This window comes from Hyalella azteca, unplaced genomic scaffold (genome assembly GCF_000764305.2).
Source record: "Hyalella azteca isolate HAZT.00-mixed unplaced genomic scaffold, Hazt_2.0.2 contig9256, whole genome shotgun sequence".
NCBI lineage: Eukaryota > Metazoa > Arthropoda > Malacostraca > Amphipoda > Hyalellidae > Hyalella > Hyalella azteca.
In genome coordinates, this window is record NW_025939331.1 from 34,187 (window position 1) to 58,382 (window position 24,196).

Here is a 24,196-nt window from a genome sequence, read left to right on the forward strand (position 1 = left end):
AAATTCTTCAGGGAATGTATTAATTCCAAAAAATTAAGTATTTAATTTCATTCGCTTCATTTTTCCTGCTAACGATCATAAAGAGCTACTTAAACCTTAAGACACGACTGAAGCCATGCGCTTCGGATGTAGTCAAAATTGGCGTAATCTTCATTGATAATGCGAACAAAACCCAATAACAGCACATGACAAATGACCTGTAGCCAAGATGTAGTCAGGGGTGCGGCAGCCGTAGGGCAGGGCGGCGGCGGCGGAGGAGGTGGTGGTTGTTGTGGTGGTGGCGGTGGGATGCGCTGGTGGGATGCGTTTCAGTATCGCCTTCAACTCCGGGGTGCCGGGGAAGCCTGGAACGCCCACCTGACTGGCGCTGTGGAATGGAGTTGATATTGAACATCGTTAATGAGAAATGCTGCGAACAAGAAATTAAGTGATAAACGGTGAAATGCATCATTTAAAAGCAGACAGAATACGTTGGAAATGAGACGAGCTTGGAGGTAGTTCGAGTCCTACAACTCCGGGTTCAGTGAAACGATAAATTAAGTTCGGCAAAACAATGAACTGAGCATTGAATTAAGCTGAAATCGATCTTCATAATGATTCAATTGAGTGAAAATAGAGAAGTTCATCAGATAACGTGAGTGCGTGACATGACCATGACCTCTTCAAATGACGGGACTAATCGCATATAGGAAGAATCAGTGTTGCTTGTGCATGCAGTGCATAGATATTCAAGAGTTTGATTTTACGACCGTAACATTTAGAAGATGCTGCAACTCAACACTAACAAGGAAAAACAGTGGATATATTATAAGGGTATAGGGCAAGTTTTGAGGGACGCTTTTCACAGTTGATAGCAAGGTTTGCATGCCACGAGACTCACTGCACACACCGGCAGTTTCATAGAAAAAAGTTCTCGTAACACTTCATACAATGATGAATCTTTACAGACATTTGCACGTATTTTAATCGAACAAATAACCTTGTTCTAGCAAATTAGTTTCAAGAAATCAGTCGAGTGTTAAGGATTAGGTTTTTTGCGACATTGATGCTAACACATTTGAGGAACATGTGTCTAGTACAAGTTCTTGTATTTGCGGTCTTTAAGGCAGCTAATTATTGCTTTCATTCAAACCGACTTCACGCGGTAGCACACAGTAAGATTCGGAGCAAACTATGTTTGATCTTTAAGAGCAATGAAACAATAGCAAAACAAAGTATGATATCCAATTGATGTTATATACATTGGTGGATGGAAAGAACGAATAAAACAGGCAACAACAGCATTATTAAATAAGTACGAAAATTGACAAAAATTTACATGCGAGATATATGAATTAATAGGAAAATAGAGTGGAAACAAAAGAAAAGAACATCAAGATGTCATCAAAGGTATAACATATTTATGAGGTAAGTCAACATTAAGGCTATGTACATTAAGAGTCCTCGGTTAAGCAGCACAAGCAAACACATTCACGAATAAAGGATGAGCAGTCGCTGCAAAGATGCTAGTTTCGAGGCCCTTTAATACTAAATTAAATAACATAGATTAACTGACTCATATCAGGAGGGAAAATTTGTATCGATAACAATAATAGACAAATAAGAAGTCGGGAATAATATCAGTAACACACCTGCCAGCGCCGCTCTTCCCGCGGCTGGACAGGAGACACGGTAACCGTTAGTTCAGGTGTACACACAGACTTGCCAGCTAAATTATTTTTTACTTGCTTCCACAAAAAAAATCTAAATAGTTAGGTATTAGCAGACACAATGAACAATAAATACTGGCCGGATTATCAAAAAACGGGACGAGTTCGCAACTCCGTTAGCTAATCTGTGATGGGTATGCAAGCTAAACCTACCAATCAAAGACGAGGAATCGGCCGCTACGCGTACTTAGCCAAGTTTTGATAGTACTGCCCCAGTTTGACAAGCGTTGGCTAGCCTAATAAAGAAATATTAGCCTAGTCTTGTCTCGTTACTGCGGCTAGTGACGAGGTTGAGCGACTCACGGGTAGTTATCCTCTGTGTCGGTGCACATGTCAGAGTCAGCGCCCGAGTCCAGCGATGGCTGCCCTGACGCAGTCATCGACACTCCGCTGTCCCACGGCCTGCATCACAACACAGCCATCACTTAAAGCCTTCACACACTAGTGTTTAAGTGTCAATACACATCAGGTAACATACGCGGTACAAGTGTTGATGTGTCGAACCGGCTTGAAGATTGAACAATTTAGATAATTAGTATACAACAGATAGATAATTAATAATAGATAATTGCAATGCAAAATGCACATACTACCTTATCGCAACATACGTAACGCGTAACCGCGCTCGAAACAGCAAAATTAATTCAACTCGTAAAACTGAAAAATCATTTCCGATCAACAATCAAGTAATTGGTCATGAACAATCGAGTAATACCCATTAATGCTTACAAACATTGCTGATGCCTATCACATTTTTTCATGGTATTTTCTCGCTGAATTTGGTGCAAACACATGTACATTTGGCAGAGATTTAAGACATCACACTAAATTCTTGATTGTTGCATCATGACAGTCTGCAAGAACAAAATTCAAAATATCTGTTGACTGGCAGCTGCTTGCGGTGAACTATAAGAAGAGAAATAACTTGATGATAAATTCATGTTTCTGGAGAGTGAAATACAATGTAATCACGAATGGTTTGCGGTTCGTGTGATTGTTGGGCATTACAAACGAAGGTTGATTCTTAACTTTTCCCGGGTGGAGTTCTTACCCGGACTTGTACAGGGAGCCGGCAGAGGGCGTGTAGCAGCTTCTGCTGGAGTTGTAGCTGGGCATTCCAGGGGTGTGGGATGTGTAGCCGGCGGTGAGGCTGGTACTGTAGCCGGGCGTGTAGGAAGTGTAGCCCGGGGTGTAGGCTCGGTGTGATGGAGTGTGCAGGGATGAAGAGCTTGAAGAAGAGTATGGACGAGCCGTCATCTTGACTGTGTCTAGAACCCGGCACGTGTAACCGGAAGCACTGCACACACAACAGGAACACGCTCGAGGTTTGGACAAGAGATTTTTATTCATTTCATTTTATTTCATTTTCTCGAGGTTTGGACAAATGATTTAGGACAAGAATACAAGACTTAAGCAAGATTTTTGAAGTCTTAACGATATTTTCCTAGCGGATAACTGTGACCCATCCTAGTTATTTCGACCGAGACTTTTGGATGCCAGTTGCTTGAGATTTTACTTAAAGGTTGAACGAAATAACGAAGTAAGACAAAACAGCAAATCGAAAGAAGAAAATAAGGCACAAAATTAATCAAGAAGAACACTTGAGATTTTGAGTTGCTCAAAAAAAGATGAACTAACCCCAACATGGACTGCGGTGGAGGTGGCGTCAGGGAGACATTCAAGGAGCTGAGCTCGCTGGCGATGCTATCGCCCCCCAGGGAGGAGAGGTAGGGGGAGCCTCCCCCTAAGGGATGGTACAGGTGACTGCCCCGACTAGGACCAACGCCCATGTTCTGTAGGAGGAGGGGGAGACTACAACTTACTCGCGTGTTAATGAATTGGTGTGTTAAATGGTGTGCATCGCACAGTGGGCGATGAGGCACATAAATGTGTACAATTATATTCAGTTATACCAAGCAACAAATTACATATTAATGCCATTCATATTGAAACAATTGACTTTAAAAATTTCTTAATTTTAAATAAAAATGTACCTCTAAACCAAAACCGGTTAAGCGTCAAATCACAAAGGAAACTTGTTAACTCGGCACACACATTTGATCAAAGAGCGTCTCAAAGACCTCACTAAGAGGGAGTTGACCTCACATGAAGGAGTAGAGCTCACCTTCTTAGAGTACCTCCTGAGCTGCTCCTGAGTGTCGTGAAGGAGGTCGAGCACTTCAGAGTATCGCTCTTTGAGCTCAGCGATCTCAGCGCTGAGTTCCTGCTGACACTCACGACTGATGCTCACCAACGACGCCAGCTCCTGGTTCTCCTCGCCACTCTCCTTCAACTTTGCCTGCAACACACGTCCATTTTAACGCTATGTACTCAAAAATCCATAATAATAATACACGTCCGTTTTAACGCCTTTTACTCAATAATCAATAAAAATAATACGTGCATTTTAACGCCATTTACTCAGGAATAAAGAGCGATAATAATCCATTATCAAAGGACATAATAATCAATCAAAAAAAAGGGGATGAGTTTGCAACTCCGTCAGTCAATCTGTGAAAGGTTTGCTAGCAGAATTCACCAATGACTGCAAGACTTGCTTTTGAAAGTAGGAATCTTGTTTTTGATACGCAGGTCACATCAAGCACAATTCGCGGAATGATACGCATTAAATTCGAATCATAAAAACTGCACCTAAAATTAAATGGTACTCAGCATTCAATGATTCGCCTACGCTCGTAAAACAGACTCTCTTTATGGAGTCTTGCGTTGACAAAATAAATCTATACAATAGTCTAGGTTGAATGTTTCTCAGGATTAAACACGGTCTTTTGGGATAGTCTCACCGCAAGGTTCGAATAATCAGAAATGAATGTTACCCTGCATCATAAATTAAAAGACAATGCAGAAAAATGTCACTCGAGAGAAGTCATCAGAAAAAATAATGAATCATGGCTTTTTTATAAGTTGAGTGATCAATTTTCAAGTACTAATTTCCAAATAAGATTAAGTTAATTATGAAGTTAGCGCATTTTTCTCCAATGAGAGGCGAAGATATGTCAAGAATTTCTCGTGGCAAACATCGAATATGAAACCCGAGTAAATATGATCATAATGCAGTAAGTATTTAGACGTATTGTATGAAGTTATTCTAGCAAAACATGGTATCTCTAGAGATAATTATCGTAGAAAATAGAATTATAAAATGGAAATTTTGAAATATAAAGATAGAAAATTCAACTTCAAGGAAGAATAACGGTTTATTGAAAGCTGATAATCGGTGGGCACTAACAGCCACAGTAACAGGTGATTCTATAATTTGTCTTCTGTCAATTGCTATTATTAATATTAATAATATAGCAATTATTAGAATTGCTGAGACCTGCAAATCGACGATCTGGGCGAGCAGGAGCGTCGCCTCCTCGTGTTGCTTGAGCGACTCTTCGTTCTTCTGGCGCAGCTCGACGGTGAGCTGCAGCACTTGAGAGTTGGCAGAGTCTGGCAGTAGCAGGCAGGTCACGCAATTGTGAGTACCAAATATTCATTTTGTCTTATAGCCGTAGTTAAGAGGCGAAATTTATGTGCAAATAATTCAGCCAAGGACCTAAACCACTCATTTGAATCCTGTCTGAGAAGCTGAATGCAGAAATTCCAACACGAGCCTGGGAATATGCACATCATACGCCGTTTTCAAAAAATGTTCAAAAACAGACAGTGAAACAAGGAATTTAAAAGCAAAGAAAACGCCAAGCAAATTCACCACATCGATATTGAAAACGTTTCGGAGTCCAGCTCCATCATCAGTTCGACAATCTAAAAATGATTTTTATGAAATTGAAATTTATTCATAATTATATAATAATTCAAAATTAGGACATTTAGAAAAAATGTCCTAATTTTGAATTATTATATAATTATGAATAAATTTCAATTTCATAAAAAATCATTTTTAGATTGTCGAACTGATGATGGCGCTGGACTCCGAAACGTTTTCAATATCGATATGGCGAATTTGTTTGGCGTTTTCTTTTCTTTGCTTGTAAATTCCTTGTGAACTTGCGATTTAAGCAGACTGATAATATAAGAAGAGACAGTGAAAAAGATATAATAAATATTTGATAGGCCGTGAACTGACCGAGCTGCTTGATGACGTCCCTCATGAGGTCGTCCTCGCGCTCCTCGCACTCAGTGGTCGCTCCTGCAAGACGCGACGCCTCGTCTCGCAGCTGCAGGTTGTCCTCCTGCAGCCGACGCACCTTCTGCTGCAGCAGCTCCACGCCCACGTGACGCACCGTTGACGGCGTCGCTGCTCATCAAACAATCACAATAATAATATATGATAAATAAACTAATATAACACGGGCTAACGACGTTGGTTTCGTCCTAATCAAAACCAATCTCAGCAGTGCCTAGGATCTCCCACGAAAAACATATAGAAAGTTTCTTTCGGGGTACCACTTATGGTCACGCTGGTGAATTGCAACCTGGAACACCGAGAAATGAACTGAGCGTCACAAGACTTCATGGCTATCTCTACTCTCTATGGTGAGTATAGATATGCCGAGACCCACTTAACCTTGACATCCACTTAACCTTGATTTAACCACCCTAAATGACAAAGCCGACACCCACTTAACCACCCTAAATGACAAAGCCGACACCCACCACCCTAAATGACAAAGCCGACACCCACTTAACCACCCTAAATGACAAAGCCGACACCCACCACCCTAAATGAGAAAGCCGACACCCACTTAACCACCCTAAATGACAAAGCCTACCCCCACTTAACTACCCTAAATGAAAAAGCCTACACCCACCATTCTAAATGACAAAGCAGACACCCACTTAACCACCCTAAATGACAAAGCCTACACCCATTTACCCACCCTAGCACCCACGTGACTCTCCAACAACCCCCGCTACGCCGTCGTGAAGCTGCATCATATTTATCGCACTCACTCTCCCTGCTGCTGTCGTCGGGGTCGTCGGTGTAGATGGAGAGGAGGTTGGATTTGAGGTGGAGCTGGTGCTGGAGTTGTGTGTTGGCCTCAGTCGAGGCTTGGAGTTCCTGCTCCAGCAGGGCCTGGCGCTCCTCCAGGGCGCGGTTACGGCACACCAACTGCTGCCCAATGCGGGCCGCCAGCTCCAGGTCCTTCTCCTTCTGCAGGCCCAACAGACAAGAACTAAAGTAAGGGTTAGTTCGAAAGTCATTTTCAATTTCAAAACAAAATGATTGTAGAAATGAAACCTGATACCCAGAAGACACTAACAGGTGATAATTATAATTTATCTTCTGTTAACGGGAACGTAACAGAAAACAAGAGTTCATGTGCAGGCAAAACTCAAGTCATTTTAAAGTTCAAGGAACGGTTGAGTGAAGGCTGATACCCGGTTAACACTTACACGTGATTTTAATAACTTGTCTTCTGTCAACTGTAAGTTAATGGCACAACAGAGCTGACGTCCCGCCATAATAAAAGAACTGAAGTAAACGCTATAAGATCATTCATTTCACTGATTAGCAAACGTTAGTACTGCTGTACAAAAAAAATTACACTTCTTTACTGCTTAGTGCTCACGTACTGTATATAAGCAGCTCGCTCTTCATTAGTGTCAATAGTGGACATTATGTCCACTAAGCACTAACCATAGAAAAAAAAACGGATGATGAGTAAGGACAACACCAGGGAGAGAAAAATGTAATGATGGACGAAATCTACGACCAACGGAGTTATTTGAATGTTAATGACCTAAGTTGAGCAAACTTACAGGTCTTGAGTATATAAGGTAATAACGATATGAGACGACAGGGAACTGCAGTGACAAGTGTTACAGTTCAAAGATTTCATTTCAAGAGATTCATGGAAAGTCGGCAAGGGTCGGTGGGACAACAACAATTTGTGTCGAGTGTAGATTGGAAAGAGCCTATAAACAAATTGTATTAATTTGTTTATTTCTGAATACTTTCTGAATTAACCGGTACTGACTGACTACATCTTCTGAATATATATTTTTGAAAAGTTTTTATTCAGAAGTGAAACAATACGTAATCCTCGAGAAAAATGCAGATTAAATTGACGGGAGTTCATCCCTAAAAAAACGACATCTGTATTTGTGAGGAATATTCGGTCTTCTTCTTACTGAAATAACGCAGCCACGACTCGTGGAACGCAGCATCAATACCGAGACCGAAATAATGACAGCGTAGGACATCACCATATCGATCTCCGGGAGCAGCACAGCAGCATCGCCAGGAATATGCACGCTAAAAGTGTGCGCTGCTGTCTGGCTTTTTCATATCTCTTTTTGACGAGTCAACTTGGCTAGTCCATTTAAAATAATTAAATTTTGAAATGTAAGCTAATTTCTCGTTTCAATTTGGGCAAATTTTAGGCATGAATGAGCACTATTGTCAGGCTTTTCAACTTCTCTTTCTGATGCGTCTTTTAGTTAAGTCTATATAAAGAATTAAATTTTGAAAGGCAAATTAATTTCTTGTTACAAATTAAGACAAGCACAAAAAATAAGCAAGAGGAGGAAGGTACGCACCTCTTCGAGTAATCTGGTGACGGCGTCCACATCGTTGTAGGTCTTGGTCATCTGGCTCACCCGACTGCCGCATAACACTGCAAATATTAATAGATTCATATAATAATAATAAATAGTTTCGTGTAATAATAATATTATCCATTATGTATTTTGAATTACCTGCCTAACCCTAACCAGCCAGTTCATAAAAAGTGCACCTTCGAAGGTGCCGAAAACCTCAATTGAGGCACTTGCCAAAAATAAAACAAGATAGATTACACTTTGATAACCAAAAAGCTAGCTGCATGTTACTATAATTAAGGACGCTGGCACAATAATTAGGACGCCTTAAAATGAAGCGCCTTAAATGAAGCACAAATTAAGACCTTAAATTAAGGACGCCTTAAAATGAAGCACAATAAAATCGTGCAAGAAGTTTAACAGATAAGTCAGATTAATTAAGGCATCGAGATAAGGCTAACATCGCACATTATTTGCAGCTCTGGCGGTGCGAATTTCTTTCATCTATGAGCCACAAGATTGGGTCGACACCTTCCTTATTATTCACACTGTACTTCATCTTCTTGTTGACAATATAAGCTTGCAAATAGCAGCGTTACTGCTTAATTTTGCGTCGCCAGGCATAACGAAGGCAATGTTTTACACAAGGTAAATAACATCAGCACGCTTGAATCATGCCAACAGTCTTGAATATTACCGATTATATATACTTTTTCTACGCATCAAACCGCGATGACCTCATATGACACAGAAACTGAGTAATACACATGAACAAATATTTGCGCGCTAACGACTCCATCGTCTGTAATGACTGGAAGTATTAGTATCAAGCACATTAAAATATCAATCATTTCCGTAACAATCCCATAGTAGCGCTTGTACCTGCAGCGTGACAATCATCCCAGAGGTAAGCATAAGGACGGTCCCCAGTCTCAACCGCCATGGAAGAACCATCGCCGTTACACCACACGAAGTGCAGCGTTGCGTCCAACATTTCAATGTAGTCCTACTCCTCGAGACCAGGACGCTCATAGCTTACATTTATATCTCTAGACTCCGCAAACACGGCAACGGACAATCGGTACAGCATCAAATAGCTGTCAAAGTCAAAGATATCATTGAGCAGAGTGCGCCTGAATACGGTATGATGTAAACCGAAGTAGCAAGAGTAGTATAACTAACTATACTCAAGTAGGTCTGTAATTGCGCTGTGACCTTTTAAAAACAAATAATCCTCGATGAAAATAACTGAAACAACGTTGAATACGCGTTGATTTCTTCGAAATAGCATTTAATCAACGTATTTTCAACGTGAGATGGCCGGATGGAAGGCTCTTCTCTTCTAACCATCACCAACAACGCCCAGTACTGCCTGTGATCACGCGCTCTTGCTCAAGACTGGCGCGCAGGGTCCGGGGCTGCAGTTCAGCAAGAGCGTTTGTATCGCAGGCACGCACCTGTGCAGCTGCAAACTAATGCTTGTCGTTTACTTGCTCTGGACTTATATTCCGCAAACGGCATCCTAACGATCCTGTGACATCTAGAGTAAAAAATTATATATCCGTCGGCAATGCAATAGAATTAACGTCAAGAATCAACAATGCTGTATAGAGCACACGTACGTTGGAGTAATAATAATCTACATCAAATCCAGGAACATGTTTTTGGATGGAAATTGCGAATGCATGACAGCTTGGCGATATTGAGGTCTAAAGAAATATAAATGAACTTCGTTGGTAAAAAGATTTTTAACATTGCAGTTGACGTCGTTTACTTCATTATTAATCGCTCATTACAGGAAGAACTGGACTATGATATGTGATTACACATTAGCTGTGAGCGAGTCACTTGATCACGTAGCTACCTAAGGCGAACTAATGCTTTTTACAACACTTCTCTTTAACTTCACTTCTTGGTTGTCTGTCTGGCTACTACAAATCTTATAATTGATATTTAACACACTTCTACCTGTCCAATCGATCTGATATTTTGCACACTTGCGTAAAGTTGGAAACAATGCATGTATCAATTGACGGATTAATTTTTTTCAATTTCAATTTTTTAATGTTAAAAATAAAATTAGAAAATTAATTTTTAAAATTTCATAATAAAATTAGAAATTCATTGTACATGTGAAACGCCGGAGACGCTGGATTATTTAGAAGTGTTGTCTTTAAAAAGTAACTTTTAAACGCATGCGGGTATTATTTTATCGTATGTTTCAAAAATATATATTACGACGTAGTAAACGTAGGAACCCACGTAAGGGAATCTTTGAAGAGGATAATCATCTATATGGACGATAACTCATCTCATTTGATCACAATCGTGATTTTGTAATCTATTTTCATCATTTATAGGACTATCAACTTCTTAGTTATACAGCTTCAGATTTCAAGTGTTTCATTCCGTGGGACCAACAGAAAGACCTTGAAGTAAACAATCTTGCTTCATACTGTTTATTTATTTCGTACACATATAAAATTAATTTGTTATGGAATTAAGATCAGCTGCTTAATAATATATAAATAAAATATAGAACAGAAGATGTAATTAAGCAGGTAGCTTGTATTGCCACCCAGGAAGTGATCGCCCTGAATATAACATCAAGAAACTACGGTCGGAGGCGATAAAGTAAACAGAAACCTTGATCACTGCGACATTTTATACGTTGAGATTGCGGATAAAAAATTAGAACATAATTTCAGTCTATGCGAATGGCCGTCACAGCAGCTAACAGTTCCGGGCTAGAAAACAGTACCGCTAGTGTAGTTGGAAAGTCTAAAATTATCAAGGTAACATGAGATGCATTATTACAGGCTGCAGACACGCAGTCTAAACTTATGAAATAAAGAATTACAGAGGTTGTGCGGATAGTTGTTTGAATTGAATTTCAAAACTGGAAACCATCTGGATATATTAAGAATAAATTATAATAAGAAAAAGTTACGCATTTGACCAAACAGTCAAAGTAAAAAGTTTGTGAAAGCAATAATAAAGCTTTTAAATCGAAGCTCCAGTGTATAAATTAGGAAAGAAACTCTTATGCGTTCTGCACTCGAGTTGAACGAATACGTCTGATGTTTGTTTTCATACGAGTGATAAGCCAGCATCAATGACATTATCTTGCAGATACATCGTCTGGAGATATGAATTTTTTTCATCAGCTGAGAAGAAAAAAGATTTCACTGCCGCAAAGCTGCCCTGTGCTTCATTCCAATGAGTGGAGCAGCTCTTGTTGGCTATCTTATCACGCACCTCAGGTCGTTTAGCTTTGTGGATGGTAATTCAATAATTAAAAACTTGATTTAATTTTAGTTAAAAGCTTCCCACGATTTGGAGCTCAAGAACACTATGGATACAAACTTTTTACGTGAACAATTATAAAACCGAGATAAGTTTCCTGAATAACTAGTGAATAACTACAAGGTTGCACCGTAGACTTTTGTTCGCAATTTGGTCTGTAATTCAATAATGTCTATGACACGTGATCAACTGTAGCAGGCGCGGGTCAAGGACTAGCTGCATCAGTACGTTTCCAGACGTTTCAATTGAATTAATCCAATTAATTATTACCACAAAAGTAGACTAGGACAAAGAAGTATATGATAAGAAGTAGATAAGAAGAAGTATAACATAAGATGTGTGTGCTGCGAACATAAGATAATGTGTGACTTGCAAATGCTGCGAATTTTGGTCTAAACTGTGAGAAATGAGTGAAATTTTGTCCAAATAGAGATGCACTTTTTGCCTTTATGTCGGTCATGCTGACTCACTTATTTAGCTCGACTAAAGGAAGTATAAGTGTTACGCGCCGCACTCTGCTCGTACTGGTAGTAAGCAAGTGCTATTTGTACAACATAATCCATCAATTTTTCCGAGTGTAAGGTTTAGAATGTAGATCACCGCCCCTACACCAACACGCAAAACGAAAGCTACCGACCACGCCCAGCACCACCCGCTCCATCAGGCACGACGAGGACCTCAACACAAACCTCAAAACTTGCGCCTCTGGTTAGAGACATACTTTAAAAGCTAGAAAATATTAAAAAATTTATCGTTTGGAATAACCAGAAATTGTTCTTCGTCACAGCGAGCAACATATTTACTCTATCTCGTTCGTTGAGTTCGTTAAAGCTCGAAATTATAACTTTAAATTAATGTTTAACAATGTGAAGATCTAACAATTGGTTCAATACGGCGTCAGTTTTATGTACGTTCTGAAGACATCTTCCAAAATGTTACAGTCTTTTAATTCTTCGTTACGTTATTTAGACATTTTTTCTATATTTTCGGGATTGTGAACTATAAAACGTAAGGATTTCTACACTTAGGTCATAAATCCATTCAAAACGCTTGACCATGATTTGACAATGAATATATGAAACGAAATTATATGCCTATTATACTTCCGTTGCTGTCGATGAATATGCTACGATTTGTTCCGATGTGTGCCAACCACTGAATTGTAAAAACATTAACGTACGACTCTCAAGAGCTTCTAAATAGTCAGAATATCACAGATGAGCGGCGATTCGACTATCAAGCATTAGGTATATGCTGGAGATCGAAAGGCCCACGCATGCAGTCTGCAGTCAAGCCGCAAAAAGCCCCACAGAACGACTAGCCTGAATAAAGCAAGCTCCGGTGCACGTAGCCCATGCAGAAGCCGCCACGAGTCACCTTGCATGTTTGAACGTGCCTCTCAGAATATGCAGGCTGCAGCTAGAACTTCACTTGGCAATATAAGCACAATAAAGCCCGAACTAAGAAAGCCCATTCCTATATACCATTCATTAGTGCCTTCCTCCTAGAAATGAGTATCGATAAAGGAAGAGTTAAATGCCAACTGATCCCAGTCAACAGCATAAGCTGAAAATTTTCCTGCAACACAAGACACCATGCAGTATTTTTTCGAGTGTAAACAAAATTAAAAATTATACTAAACACCGAACACAAAACTACGCTTATAATTCCGACCATACTGAGCCAAGATATAAGGTAACTTGTTCAAAAACTTCGGGACTCAAACCAGAATTCAAAGCAGGCATGCGCGGCAGCGAATGTTCTGTAATTACGTCTGATCAAGACATGAGTAAAAGCTGACCGCAACGCAGCACGTACGCAAATGAAGAAACAAAACACCCATCACGTCCAATCTCATCTGGTCACTAATTGCATAGAAGGAATAATTTCGAGTAGAAGTTTATAAAATAGGGGCTCCTTCAATTTCTAACAATAAATAATGAATTATCATATCTTAGCAATTAGCATTTTAAAAATAATACACAAAAATAATTTTCAAGTAAACATCGAATACTTATACTAGCTTCTATACTTTAAATGCACGAGAAAATAGGAGATCCAAAACTGTGATGAAGACAGCTATTATATCAAGGCTATAACAACTAGACCACAATTAATGGGCGTACAGTTTTTGCAGCGAGTCGGTAAAGCTTTATCGTCTCGCTATAAATTACAAGATAAAAAAAAACACTAACTGGATATTAATCAACGTGAGACATTCCTTCCTCTAAGAACACACAAGTCCTCAAATAAGAATATCGGGTTCGTGCAATATAATGATTTGACGTTAATTAGCATTCGACAAGAAAATTACTATACCACGACACCGAAACTCCCTTCCTCAATGACTCTGGTTATAGCCATTAGTGAAGATATGAAGAAAGACATATTCTATTCCAAATGGCGGCTATACGAATCTGTCACAAGTGGATGAAATGAAAATAAGTGTGGTGAACTTTTGAAGATAGTACACGAAATCAACTTGCAACTCCTCATCCATCCTGATAATTAGTTTTAACATATTTGCCGGTAGTCAAGCATGACTGCTAGATGAACAAAAAGCTTGTTAACCTAATAAAAAGGGCTAGGGCGATGTGAAAGATATCAAAGAAGTATATATATACCTGACCCCGTCTGTAAAAGTAGTGGAAGGTCGCTGGCACTCAATGGCTAATTGAGAAAATATCAACTTCGTTGATGAGCGACACGATTTGGACTAGAGGTATCAAACGTCAGTAAAGGTTTCGGGTGCATGAATTGACTCGACTTCAAAGTAATTCAAGGAAAGAATTTAACTGTCAAATGACTAAGGGAATGGACTAAACGATCACGTCTTAACTCCACATCGAAAATACCAACGCTATTCATTTGTCTGCTTCCAATGTCCAACAGAAGCGCAGAATGAGTCGCGCAGTCTATCATCGTATGACGGAGGATAGACTTCGGTCATACGATGATTATTTATTATACTTATTAGCATATGCCCCGCTGTATCTGCCAATATGTCATCCTAAGGATCGCCTACAACCAGAACGTCTCATCTAGCCATCAATGTCCGGGAGTCCGGCCATTTGTAGATCAGTGATCCTGCCCTTGTTATAACCTAATGAAAACAAATAATAATGATTTAAATAATGAAACAAAATGCATGGTTCTCATGCCTTAAATTATCTCAAATAAAGATAATTGGTACAATGTTACAATGCATGGAAAAGGTACAATGCATGAAAAAGCCTCTCATATCCAATCAGTGGTTTTGAAGTGGAAGAATTTGTTTGATTGTTTACACATACGTATTACCCATTCGTGCAAATTTATTTATCTGCGAAAAAAAAAACGAAATCATCTCATCCAGATACCCATCAAACTCTTCCCTTTATCCTTAAAAATACTCCTTTAAATTATATTCAAGACTTTACTATCATGTACTAAGCTCGCGGATTTAGCTAATACCAGAGACCTGGACTTATCATGTTATAAACAAGATACTATCAAGTCGTAAACCAGCAGCAGCAGCAGAGATCGATGCCCGGAAGAGAAGGGCTCTCGCTACAGGTGCCGGGAGGCCGGCGCGCGGGGAGACGCATCATCAACGGGGCCATCGATCGGTGGTCGTGAGGCCACCAGTGAAAGTGCGCCCAAAATTCCAGCACGGAGCAACAATGTGCAGAACGCCTGACCTGCGTGAGCTCCTTATAACCTAAGTTACCACAAGCTTTCCAAGTCTGGGACACGGTTCACCCCTCTTACCGCAGAATCTTTTTTAATAAACAACATCCAAGTCCGATAAAAAATTCTTCCTAATCTCTTCAGAATTCATGAGAATGTTGTTGGGTCGTCATTAAGATATTAATTTACTATTGATTGATACTCAGTGTCAGAATTATCCGTCGAAATTATTAAACTAGGATATGATCAAATATAAGTAGTACAATGGATCTACAAGAATTTCTAACCGATCAGGTCAAAAACTCGGAGGGACGTTTAGGCTATAATAAAACCAACGGTAATGTCATCACATGGCCACCATTCGGCCTTCATGTTCATGCAGAACTGATACTTATATAAACCTCAATGCATGTAGTAGCTGCGACGAGTGTTAACATAAATAAGTCAGTGTGAGTGAAGAGCGGCACAGGCATCGACCGCGCAACCTTGACCTTCCTTCATCAGCTGATCGAGTATGCATTCTCTTCATAGAAGCACTTACGCAATAACTTCCTTTGATTCACATGATACTTAAGAACATCATACAAACATAACTATCAAAATTCAAGACGGCAATGGCAGCCAAACAACCAGCATAATGAACTCGAAGAACCACTTTGATGCTTGCGAGATGGGCATATGTATACCGTATACTTGTTGATATGTAAAAATTTTAAATTAAATTTCTAGGGAGGAACGGGATGTCGAGTAACCGAAACGTAGTCCAACTTAATTATTAGGATGATTTACATTCACTAGCGAAAAAAATCGCAAATTACATTTTCAGTATAGAAAAAGTCGAAATTCAGTTAACGTTCCGTCTCAACTCGAGACGATCGTGAGCAGCACAAAGCAAGCCTACATGCAAGCAAGCTTCTATAACAAGCAGAAATTAACCGGCGTTTCAGCCAGCGGAACACAGCACGAGAAGGCGAAATGCGCGAGAGCGCGACGAGAACATAACGTTGCTTGAAATAAAGCATCATAAGCTAGTGATGATGCAATGGCAATGCAGTCTCCCATATACACTGCGACCAGGAACTCAGCGCCGCGGCTCTCAAGATTTTGGCAGCAAGCAAGCGACGGCCTGTAATGCGAGCAGGTCACAGCATGCACGAGTGCACACGACCTGCTGCACGTGCTCACGGCTTTCACTCTAATTACACACTTAATAAACACCCAACAACTCCGACCTTTTATTTCACCGAAACTCGCGGAAGAGTTTTTTCAGTGAATTCCTAAATTCTTGTTGAATATGTCAACATACAAGAGAGAAATCTCCAAACAAAATTCAGTTTTTCTATAATAGTAGGGTACTTATATACTTATGTTTTTCACAGAAACTGAATAAGCAAACTATACATTACAAAGAAACGGAAAGAAAGAAAACACAATAGAAAATTATACGAAAACCTCTGTAGGGACTAAAATGTACATCATTCCTTGCATCACTTGCGGGCGCAAGTAAAATAAGCGATTGATCATGCAAATGAGGTCGAAAAGTTTCCACTAGCAAATCATAAATACGGAACGTTTATTAAATCCATGTCCAGGTGAAACGCAAATCTTTGCGCGTTATCTGCTTTGCTGTCTTAAAAAATTATTTATTAACGCTTTCGAAAAGTAGAAATTGACTCATTTAGATTTTGTACAAGTCCGCCAATTGATTTATTCCATTTTCGCGTAAGTGGGAACTGCTTTCATATGATAGTAGCCATAAATTTATAACGATTTCGCTGAAGTTGTCATTAATTTTTTGGATTATATAAGGGATAAGATTAATTTGCTAATGTTGGGCGTTTGAAATAATTTTTACTGTTGAGACGATTGAGGCAAGATAGCAGGCGCGCTAATTAACAAGTGGCGTGCCGAGGGCGAGTGTAGCCGCTGAGCGCTGCCAGGCAAGCAATGCAGTCATCAGACAATACGAGTAACGTCCTAACAATTCAGTATCCACTGTGGGTACTCACTCTCGGTAACGGTCTTGTAAAACATTTCTCTTTAGAAAAAACTTTACTAGAAACTGATAACGGTTTTATTGAGGATATCAACGTTTCCTTCGCAAATGTACAATTGTTTCAAGTTGTGTGGAATGATAGTTTAGCGATTACCAGAAATATTGAAAACGTAGCAGTCTATTATTAAGAGTTGACACGACGGAACTGATTATTGTAACAGGGAAGATAAACCCAATAGTTTCGTACGCGTTGACACACAATTAAAACGAAGAACCACTGCGATATTCAAAGCGTCAACTTGAATGCATCATCATAAAAGTTTATTGCTCCTGATAACTTACAAGTTCTTACTAGTTTAACCATTCATAACGGCCGTACACAATCATAGGAACTGAATGCGCCATCAGACTGAAGCTGGTCCATCAGATCCAGTGGCAATTAAACGGAACCGCAAATTTCTGGTGACGCGATGTGTGCCAAAGGATATCAGAAGCAGGTCAAACAAGAGGCGGTAAGAGGTCTGGGCATCATGCCACTACTCCTGGAAAATATTTTACAAACATCGTTCCTTGCTCCTTCTGATGTGTGTGTAGTCCCTCCGCATTCGCCGACCTCAATACTTTATATTGACTATATTATTGGGGATAGGTGGGGTCAGCTGAACGGGCGACTAATCGAACCTAACTCAAGGCTGTTCTGTATTTTACGTCATGCCAGGGTCGTCTTTTACAATCTTTTCAAGGTTAAGCTTATATACGGAGGAACCCTGTCCCAAGTTACGAGTTCGTATCGAAGATGACATTGACAATAGCGTAGAATCCTCAAAGTAGCTTTCAATAATTAATGAAATGGATATAATTTTTTTAATAAATGCATAATACTTATGTTGTCTGTGAACACCGGTGTACAAAATTTTCTCATTCAAAATCAAAATGGTCGAGGAATATATCAAGAAATTTAAGAGAGCGGCTGAGAGCTTCTTCTGGAGCATATACACGCTTAATTATTGGACAAAGCCAAAAGAGAATGGAAACTATATTAAAATTTATAGCATTCTACTTCTGATTTATTTAGTAAATCCGGCAACAAAAAATTCAAAGTTATGACCAATTGAACGAATAAGAATTCTAGTAGGAAGTAATAAACTTTTTATAGATTACTATCGTTCACGTAAAATATCGATGACATTTAGAACAACGCACGTGCGTGCCTGCATGGACCGTACAATTCTGAGAGCTCTGTAGGTAAGAATTTACTGGTTTTAAATATTCGTCCTGTTCCACGCGTCATATTTAGAGCATTTGTGCGGGAGAACAACCAAGAGGAAAAAATAAAAAATGAATACGCATCAATAACATATCGTAAATATCGCAAAACAATTTATTTATTTCAAAGATCCAAATGCTGGAGCTAAACCGCGGTAGTGGAATCCCATTCCGTCGTGGGGCAAGTTAGTCACAGGAACTATTGCAATAGTGGAAGTCATTTTCTATTATGGTTCCCACGAAAAATGTCGACGGAGGAATAGAGGAAAATATAAAAGGTGAACTTATTGCGAAACTAAGAAAAATCCCTGTCTTGCAGGACATGTTTGTCGGAAAAATGTAGAAATTTTTCTTAAAACACTCTAACTATTGCATTAAGACGTCAATTCTCACTTCGTGCAAAAATACACCACATAAGTTTGGAAGTAAGTGTACTTTGATAATTTAGCACGCGACTCTTACAGTAACAATGCAGAAACAATTAATGTTAATCAAGACTTATAAAAAATGAGGAACATTACCTGGTAAATCAACGTCCGCATCATCGAACCACATATCCTCCGGGCTAAGGCTAGAAGGGCGAAGAGATCCCCAGGAACCATCACCGAGATGCTCAGACGGACACGGCGACACGCGCATCGCATCGTTGCCACCACACCCTATGTCTTCTAGTGTATCTACATTAACATTAATCACAGCCAATTCACTATTTCCTAAACTATCACATGAGCATGAAGGACTCAGCACTACGGGACAACTATCATTTTTAGCCGAACCCTCGGGAGTATTCGACAAATTCGCGTCAACCGAAGTCGCACTTTCAGCTGCGAACTCGGCATTTTCACCAAGACCAAAACAAGACAAACATGAATTTGTTAAGGAGAGCCCGGCAGACTGGGATACATTTTGTATGTGACCACCGTCGAGTGAGTGAGTTTGGGAGTTGTCGACCCTGGAGTCACCCGGTTCAGGAAGTTCGTCACCATCAGGTTGCTCCCGACGGCAGAACTTCGAGAAGTCGGAGTCTTGGCTTCGGATTCTCCGGACATCGGAGCCACGACGATGGTGCGAGAGCTCGAAAGTTTGTGCAGAATTGAAGCCATTTTCATTGCATTCTGATGATCGGTTAAAAGATGGAACAAGCTCTACGGCATTAGGTAAATCACCAGTAAATGTATGATGAAGTTCACTGCGAGTTGACGGAGCGGAATCGTTGACAGTAATTTGGTCCGATGGGGAAGATGTTCGGAAGTTTGTTGTTGGTAACAAGTTGTTCCAGGGGTCAGAATTTTGTTCGCAGAATCTAATATCAAAAATTTTGTTGTTGATTGAGTTCAGTTGGAGACTAGCACTCATCAGAGAAGAGTCAGAGTGAGACTGCGTTAGACGCGCTGTTTGAGGCGTTAGGCTGTGGCAACATCGCGATGAATCAATTGAAGTTTCACCCACAATCGACTGGGCAGCTTTGGTTGTCGTGACGACGTCAAAACACGTGTGTCCAACCCGTTCAAGTGGTTTACTGGAATTCACACAAATCTTTAAATATTGATCAACATAGTAGTCATTGCCACAGATATTATCACGGTTTGCATTTTCGTGTGTAAGTTCAGATGTGTAAGAGTCTCCTAGTTCGTTTGAGGAAGCACCGACGATTTGAGCATTTACATGGTCTTTACAACGATCTGCACGCAACGGAAGGCCACAACTTCTCGATTCAACTACGGGAGGCAGTGAGGCTTTTTGGCAGCCATCGGACCTCGGGTATGGTATAAGGCTGTTGCCTAGAAAGGCTGTTGGGTGACACGAGTTCAGATCTTGCAGGGTCGTTAGGCGTGGTGGGTGAGCAACACTGAGCGTTACTTCGGCTCCGGGAGTATCACCAATAGTTAAGCTACGGGGAAGACTGGAGGTCGCCCAGGAATCTTTGCTCTCACTGCAAGCAATGTGACCTGTGGATGCTGGCTCATGATTCTTCACGGGGCTCTCAACGACGGAGATGCCAGTGGAATGGTCTTGCAGCCAGCACACGACAGCTCGGTAATCTCGACGGTCGATCCCAGCGTTAGTCGGGGGAGGGGGCAACGAGAACCCCCCGATCCTCCAGAGGGGGGTCCAAGCCCGTGATTTATCTTTCCTCTCAGCCACCGCACAAACAAAGTGCTACATTAACGTCCATCCCAGTCAATTTTTTTCATTTGACCGATAAAAATAAAAACTAGGATATCTATGGTCATTATAATGCAACAAGTAACCAATAACATTCCATACAATACCTGTTAAGAGAATAAGCCTATATTAGCCAATGGCAAAGAGACAGTGATCAGAATTATTAAGATTAGAACCTCAACTGCTAAGCACATAATATAACTTCAGGTCGCACACCAGAAAACCTTCTTTCGAGTCTTGCAGCAAGACACGGAAAATAAATCTTAAGTTTAGTGAAGGTGAATGGCTTAGGAGGCGAGAAGACTGATTACGAAGGAACCATTACCGCGGGGGCAAAGGTTGTCTGAATAACATTAAATGACGCTATAGAGAGGTCATGGCGTCGAGCTCATTGCGACACCAGCGCACGCGGATAACAAGAAAAGACAATATCAAGATAAAAGAGTTTACCAGCCGCACGTCTTAAAGGATCTAGCAGAGGATTAAGGTAAGTGTTGACTTCAGAAGATTAGATAAAGTAGCGAACGTTGCGTAAAGAATGTTGTTTATACCAGAACTGCAACTTTCTGCCAACACAATTAGACGACTTTTTCTCGCAGTGACAGCAACAGTCAGGAAACAGGCTTGGCGGAAAGCTGAGTCAGCAGAATAAAAGGAGAAAAGTATTAACATATCGAAAATAAATATAGTGACGTTCAACTAAGAATTGGCATAAAGAATGAGGATTATACAGAATTCGAAAATGACAATGTACAATCAAAGCTGTGCACTTACACTCGAAGCACTGGTTACCGATTCATAATTAGCGTTCTAACGAGATGCCGTGACAGCTTCACTTATACCGCATTGCAGTGGTCATATAATGAACTTATTCAACACGTTTATGATTGCATACAGAACTCATGAGAATTAAAAGCCAACAATTGCCAAACAGCAAATCCATAAGCAAACAAATTTGTTGAAATTAGCAGCGCAATTACATAGTGTCACGGAGGCCATTGAGAGATTACCTAATCATTCGCAGCGAATTGCACTAGCATTGTTCTGCGTGGGCCAACAGTGCAGTTGCAAGCTGAACAAATTATGCGAATTGCCCTGAGTGGTACTTTTCTTCTATGACAGTTCAAAATAATTCTTGCAACACATTAAGGCAAATAATTTGTACAATATTCGTAGAACAACCCAAAAATTAGTTGGCTCACGTTTGTCGTTTCCAAGAACCATATCGCAAACAGATGACGGAAGCTATAATGGTTTCCTTAGAATTTCATGATGGCTCTCCTACTGCGTTGTCTGTCTCAAGCCAGTCTCCATAATAAAGCGTCGGCTATATCGAACTGGTTCTCTTACTCTAATAATTTTTGAAGCCCTTATTTGTTAGGAACGATCTAAAACGCAAGAGAATGGGGGTAGCTGGATCGTGCCGCGTTCTCATCAAGTAACGGGCAGGTCAGCCAAAGGTGTCGGGCTGTCAACGAGTTGCCATTCGCCCCAAGGAGCGCATCGATCGCTACACCCACTCGGATTCTCTACACCCAAACACTTTACTAAGCCTACGCGACTGATGCCTACGCCTACCGAAATAAATCCTGCGATTACTAAGCTCACTCCATTGATGCCTGCTCACACACTAATGAAATCTCTCAAGTTATTTAACAACGTGCACGAGTTTTGATGCCTGTTTTCAAAGATATAGCAGGTGATGTACCAAAATTAGAGATGAACACATTCCTACTACGTCATTCTATACCTAAAAAAAGAATTTGACAGCACTCATTCGATGAACGTCTGAGAATGTTGTAACCCTAGTTATTAAAGATTTTCCACTCTGTTTGAAATTGAACATTGTTTTGCTTTTACTTCAATTTTGACAGTTTAATTAATAATTGGCTAAAATTAATTTTCGATCGTAGAAATATTTAAAATTCAAGTATATAAAGTGCAAAATTTTTATTAAACACTAAGATTTAAAATCAACAATAAGGTCTGGTCCAAGCAGCTGTTAATACACGTGTCAAGTGCAGTGGGCATTTGCAGGTGCTGGAGGAGAACGGCTCAAGACGACGTTCGAGTTCAGCGGCATTGAACTAAACGTGCACACACTGCATACATAAGGAGCGTGAGCAGCGATTAGGCCTATAAATGTTGAGCAACTCGTTGATCCTTCAAAACTGACACAATAATGACCTTAACATTCGAGACGACAAGCCTGAACACCGAACAGGCGTCATCGAAGCTGTATCATATCATCAGTCCCAATCAGATGATGGTGATAAATTTCCTCATTATAAGTAGCGCGATTCCCACTTGCATGTCTGCAAAGCAAACAATCATTTATAGGGTCGAGTGGTTGATGCATGATACGATGGCGGGGTACATTACAGTGCATGCAAGTTACCTCAGAGCCGATCTTAGATAAGAAACTAAAACCAGACGTTATGCAATCAACTTGCTAAGAAATGTTTTACGAAACCCCTAGGCAAGAGCAGTACAAAGCACAATAACAATCCAGAATTGAAAAAAAAAACTTTCCTAACTCGTGAAAATTGAAGCAAAAGAGATTTGAAATGCACATTAGCGCCGTTAGTCGCTCTTGAAATAAAGCTGAAACATGCACAAGTTGAGGGAACCCGTTTCGATCATGACTCCTAAGAATAGACTGTTTATCCGGAAGTACACAAGACTCAATTATTTCGAGTCACAAATTCATAAACACAGTCCGTAAAACGAGCAGTTAATACAGGAGTTCGATAGCTGGGTCACTATTAGACTCGACGAAATACCGCTTGACTACACCGGCAAGACACTGCACCTTCTCTCTCGGTGGCTCGCTACACACTGCGGTCACGTCTCTTGTAAGACTTGTTAGTCATGTAAGAAGTAACATGACACTGGCAACACTGACGGCATGTAAACAAAACTAGTCTTCCATACAGGTAATGCTACATCAGTGATGGAAATATTATTTAAAGCGTTTAAAGTACTGTCAACTAAAGGAAACTCGAAGCAGATAAAATGGATTAACAGCACCAAGTTGTTAGAAAAAGGGTCATGGGAAGGGTTACACAATCGGAAATGGCAACTAAAACTGCCAAGAACAGGAATTAATGCAGGCAATGCTAAATCTGGCAGAAGGAACATCAATATCCCGGTATTGTTATTATTAGTGGCGAGAAAAGCGACAAGCCGGCAAACAATGGAATGGTCATCTCAAAGTTGGCCCGACACAATAATGCTCTAAGCACGACGGTCGGTACAGCAACACAGCAACATTTCATCACATACCAGACCAATTTCATCACTCACATGAAGTTATTACGAGTTTAGAAATCAAGATATCTTGTACTCACGAACGCCAGAAGCTGTATTTTTCGAATCATTCTGATTTGTTTACAAGCTTTGCAGTCAACCTAACCTAGTAATCAGAAATTTGAAATGATAACAGAACGTCACTCTTCTTATTCCTTATGAAACTTGATATGCCTATAAATAACTTGTCCAGACATCCATTACTAAATCCTTTCTTTTTAATGCAGAAATACGTGGGTTAGCCCATGTTTGGTTCGCGTTGTCT

At 40.2% G+C, this 24,196-nt stretch overlaps 1 protein-coding gene across 4 annotated transcripts in view; it reads right to left on the reverse strand.

Annotated features, from left to right (window-relative positions):
• LOC108665515 (trafficking kinesin-binding protein milt) overlaps positions 1–24,196 on the reverse strand; it is a 59,798-nt gene that overhangs the window by 5,621 nt on the left and 29,981 nt on the right. For 3 of the 4 annotated variants that reach the window (XM_047881965.1, XM_047881964.1, XM_047881963.1), the window contains exons 8-17: positions 8,220–8,296; positions 6,630–6,831; positions 5,803–5,973; positions 5,050–5,165; positions 3,835–4,008; positions 3,348–3,502; positions 2,761–3,006; positions 2,013–2,111; positions 1,632–1,655; positions 198–367 (exon numbers count right to left, since the gene is read on the reverse strand). In XM_047881965.1, coding sequence (XP_047737921.1) covers positions 198–367; positions 1,632–1,655; positions 2,013–2,111; positions 2,761–3,006; positions 3,348–3,502; positions 3,835–4,008; positions 5,050–5,165; positions 5,803–5,973; positions 6,630–6,831; positions 8,220–8,270 — 1,408 coding nt within the window. In that variant the 5' untranslated portion in view covers positions 8,271–8,296. The remainder of the gene's footprint in view (positions 1–197; positions 368–1,631; positions 1,656–2,012; positions 2,112–2,760; positions 3,007–3,347; positions 3,503–3,834; positions 4,009–5,049; positions 5,166–5,802; positions 5,974–6,629; positions 6,832–8,219; positions 8,297–24,196) is intronic. The other variant, XM_018152271.2, reaches the window with a different exon arrangement.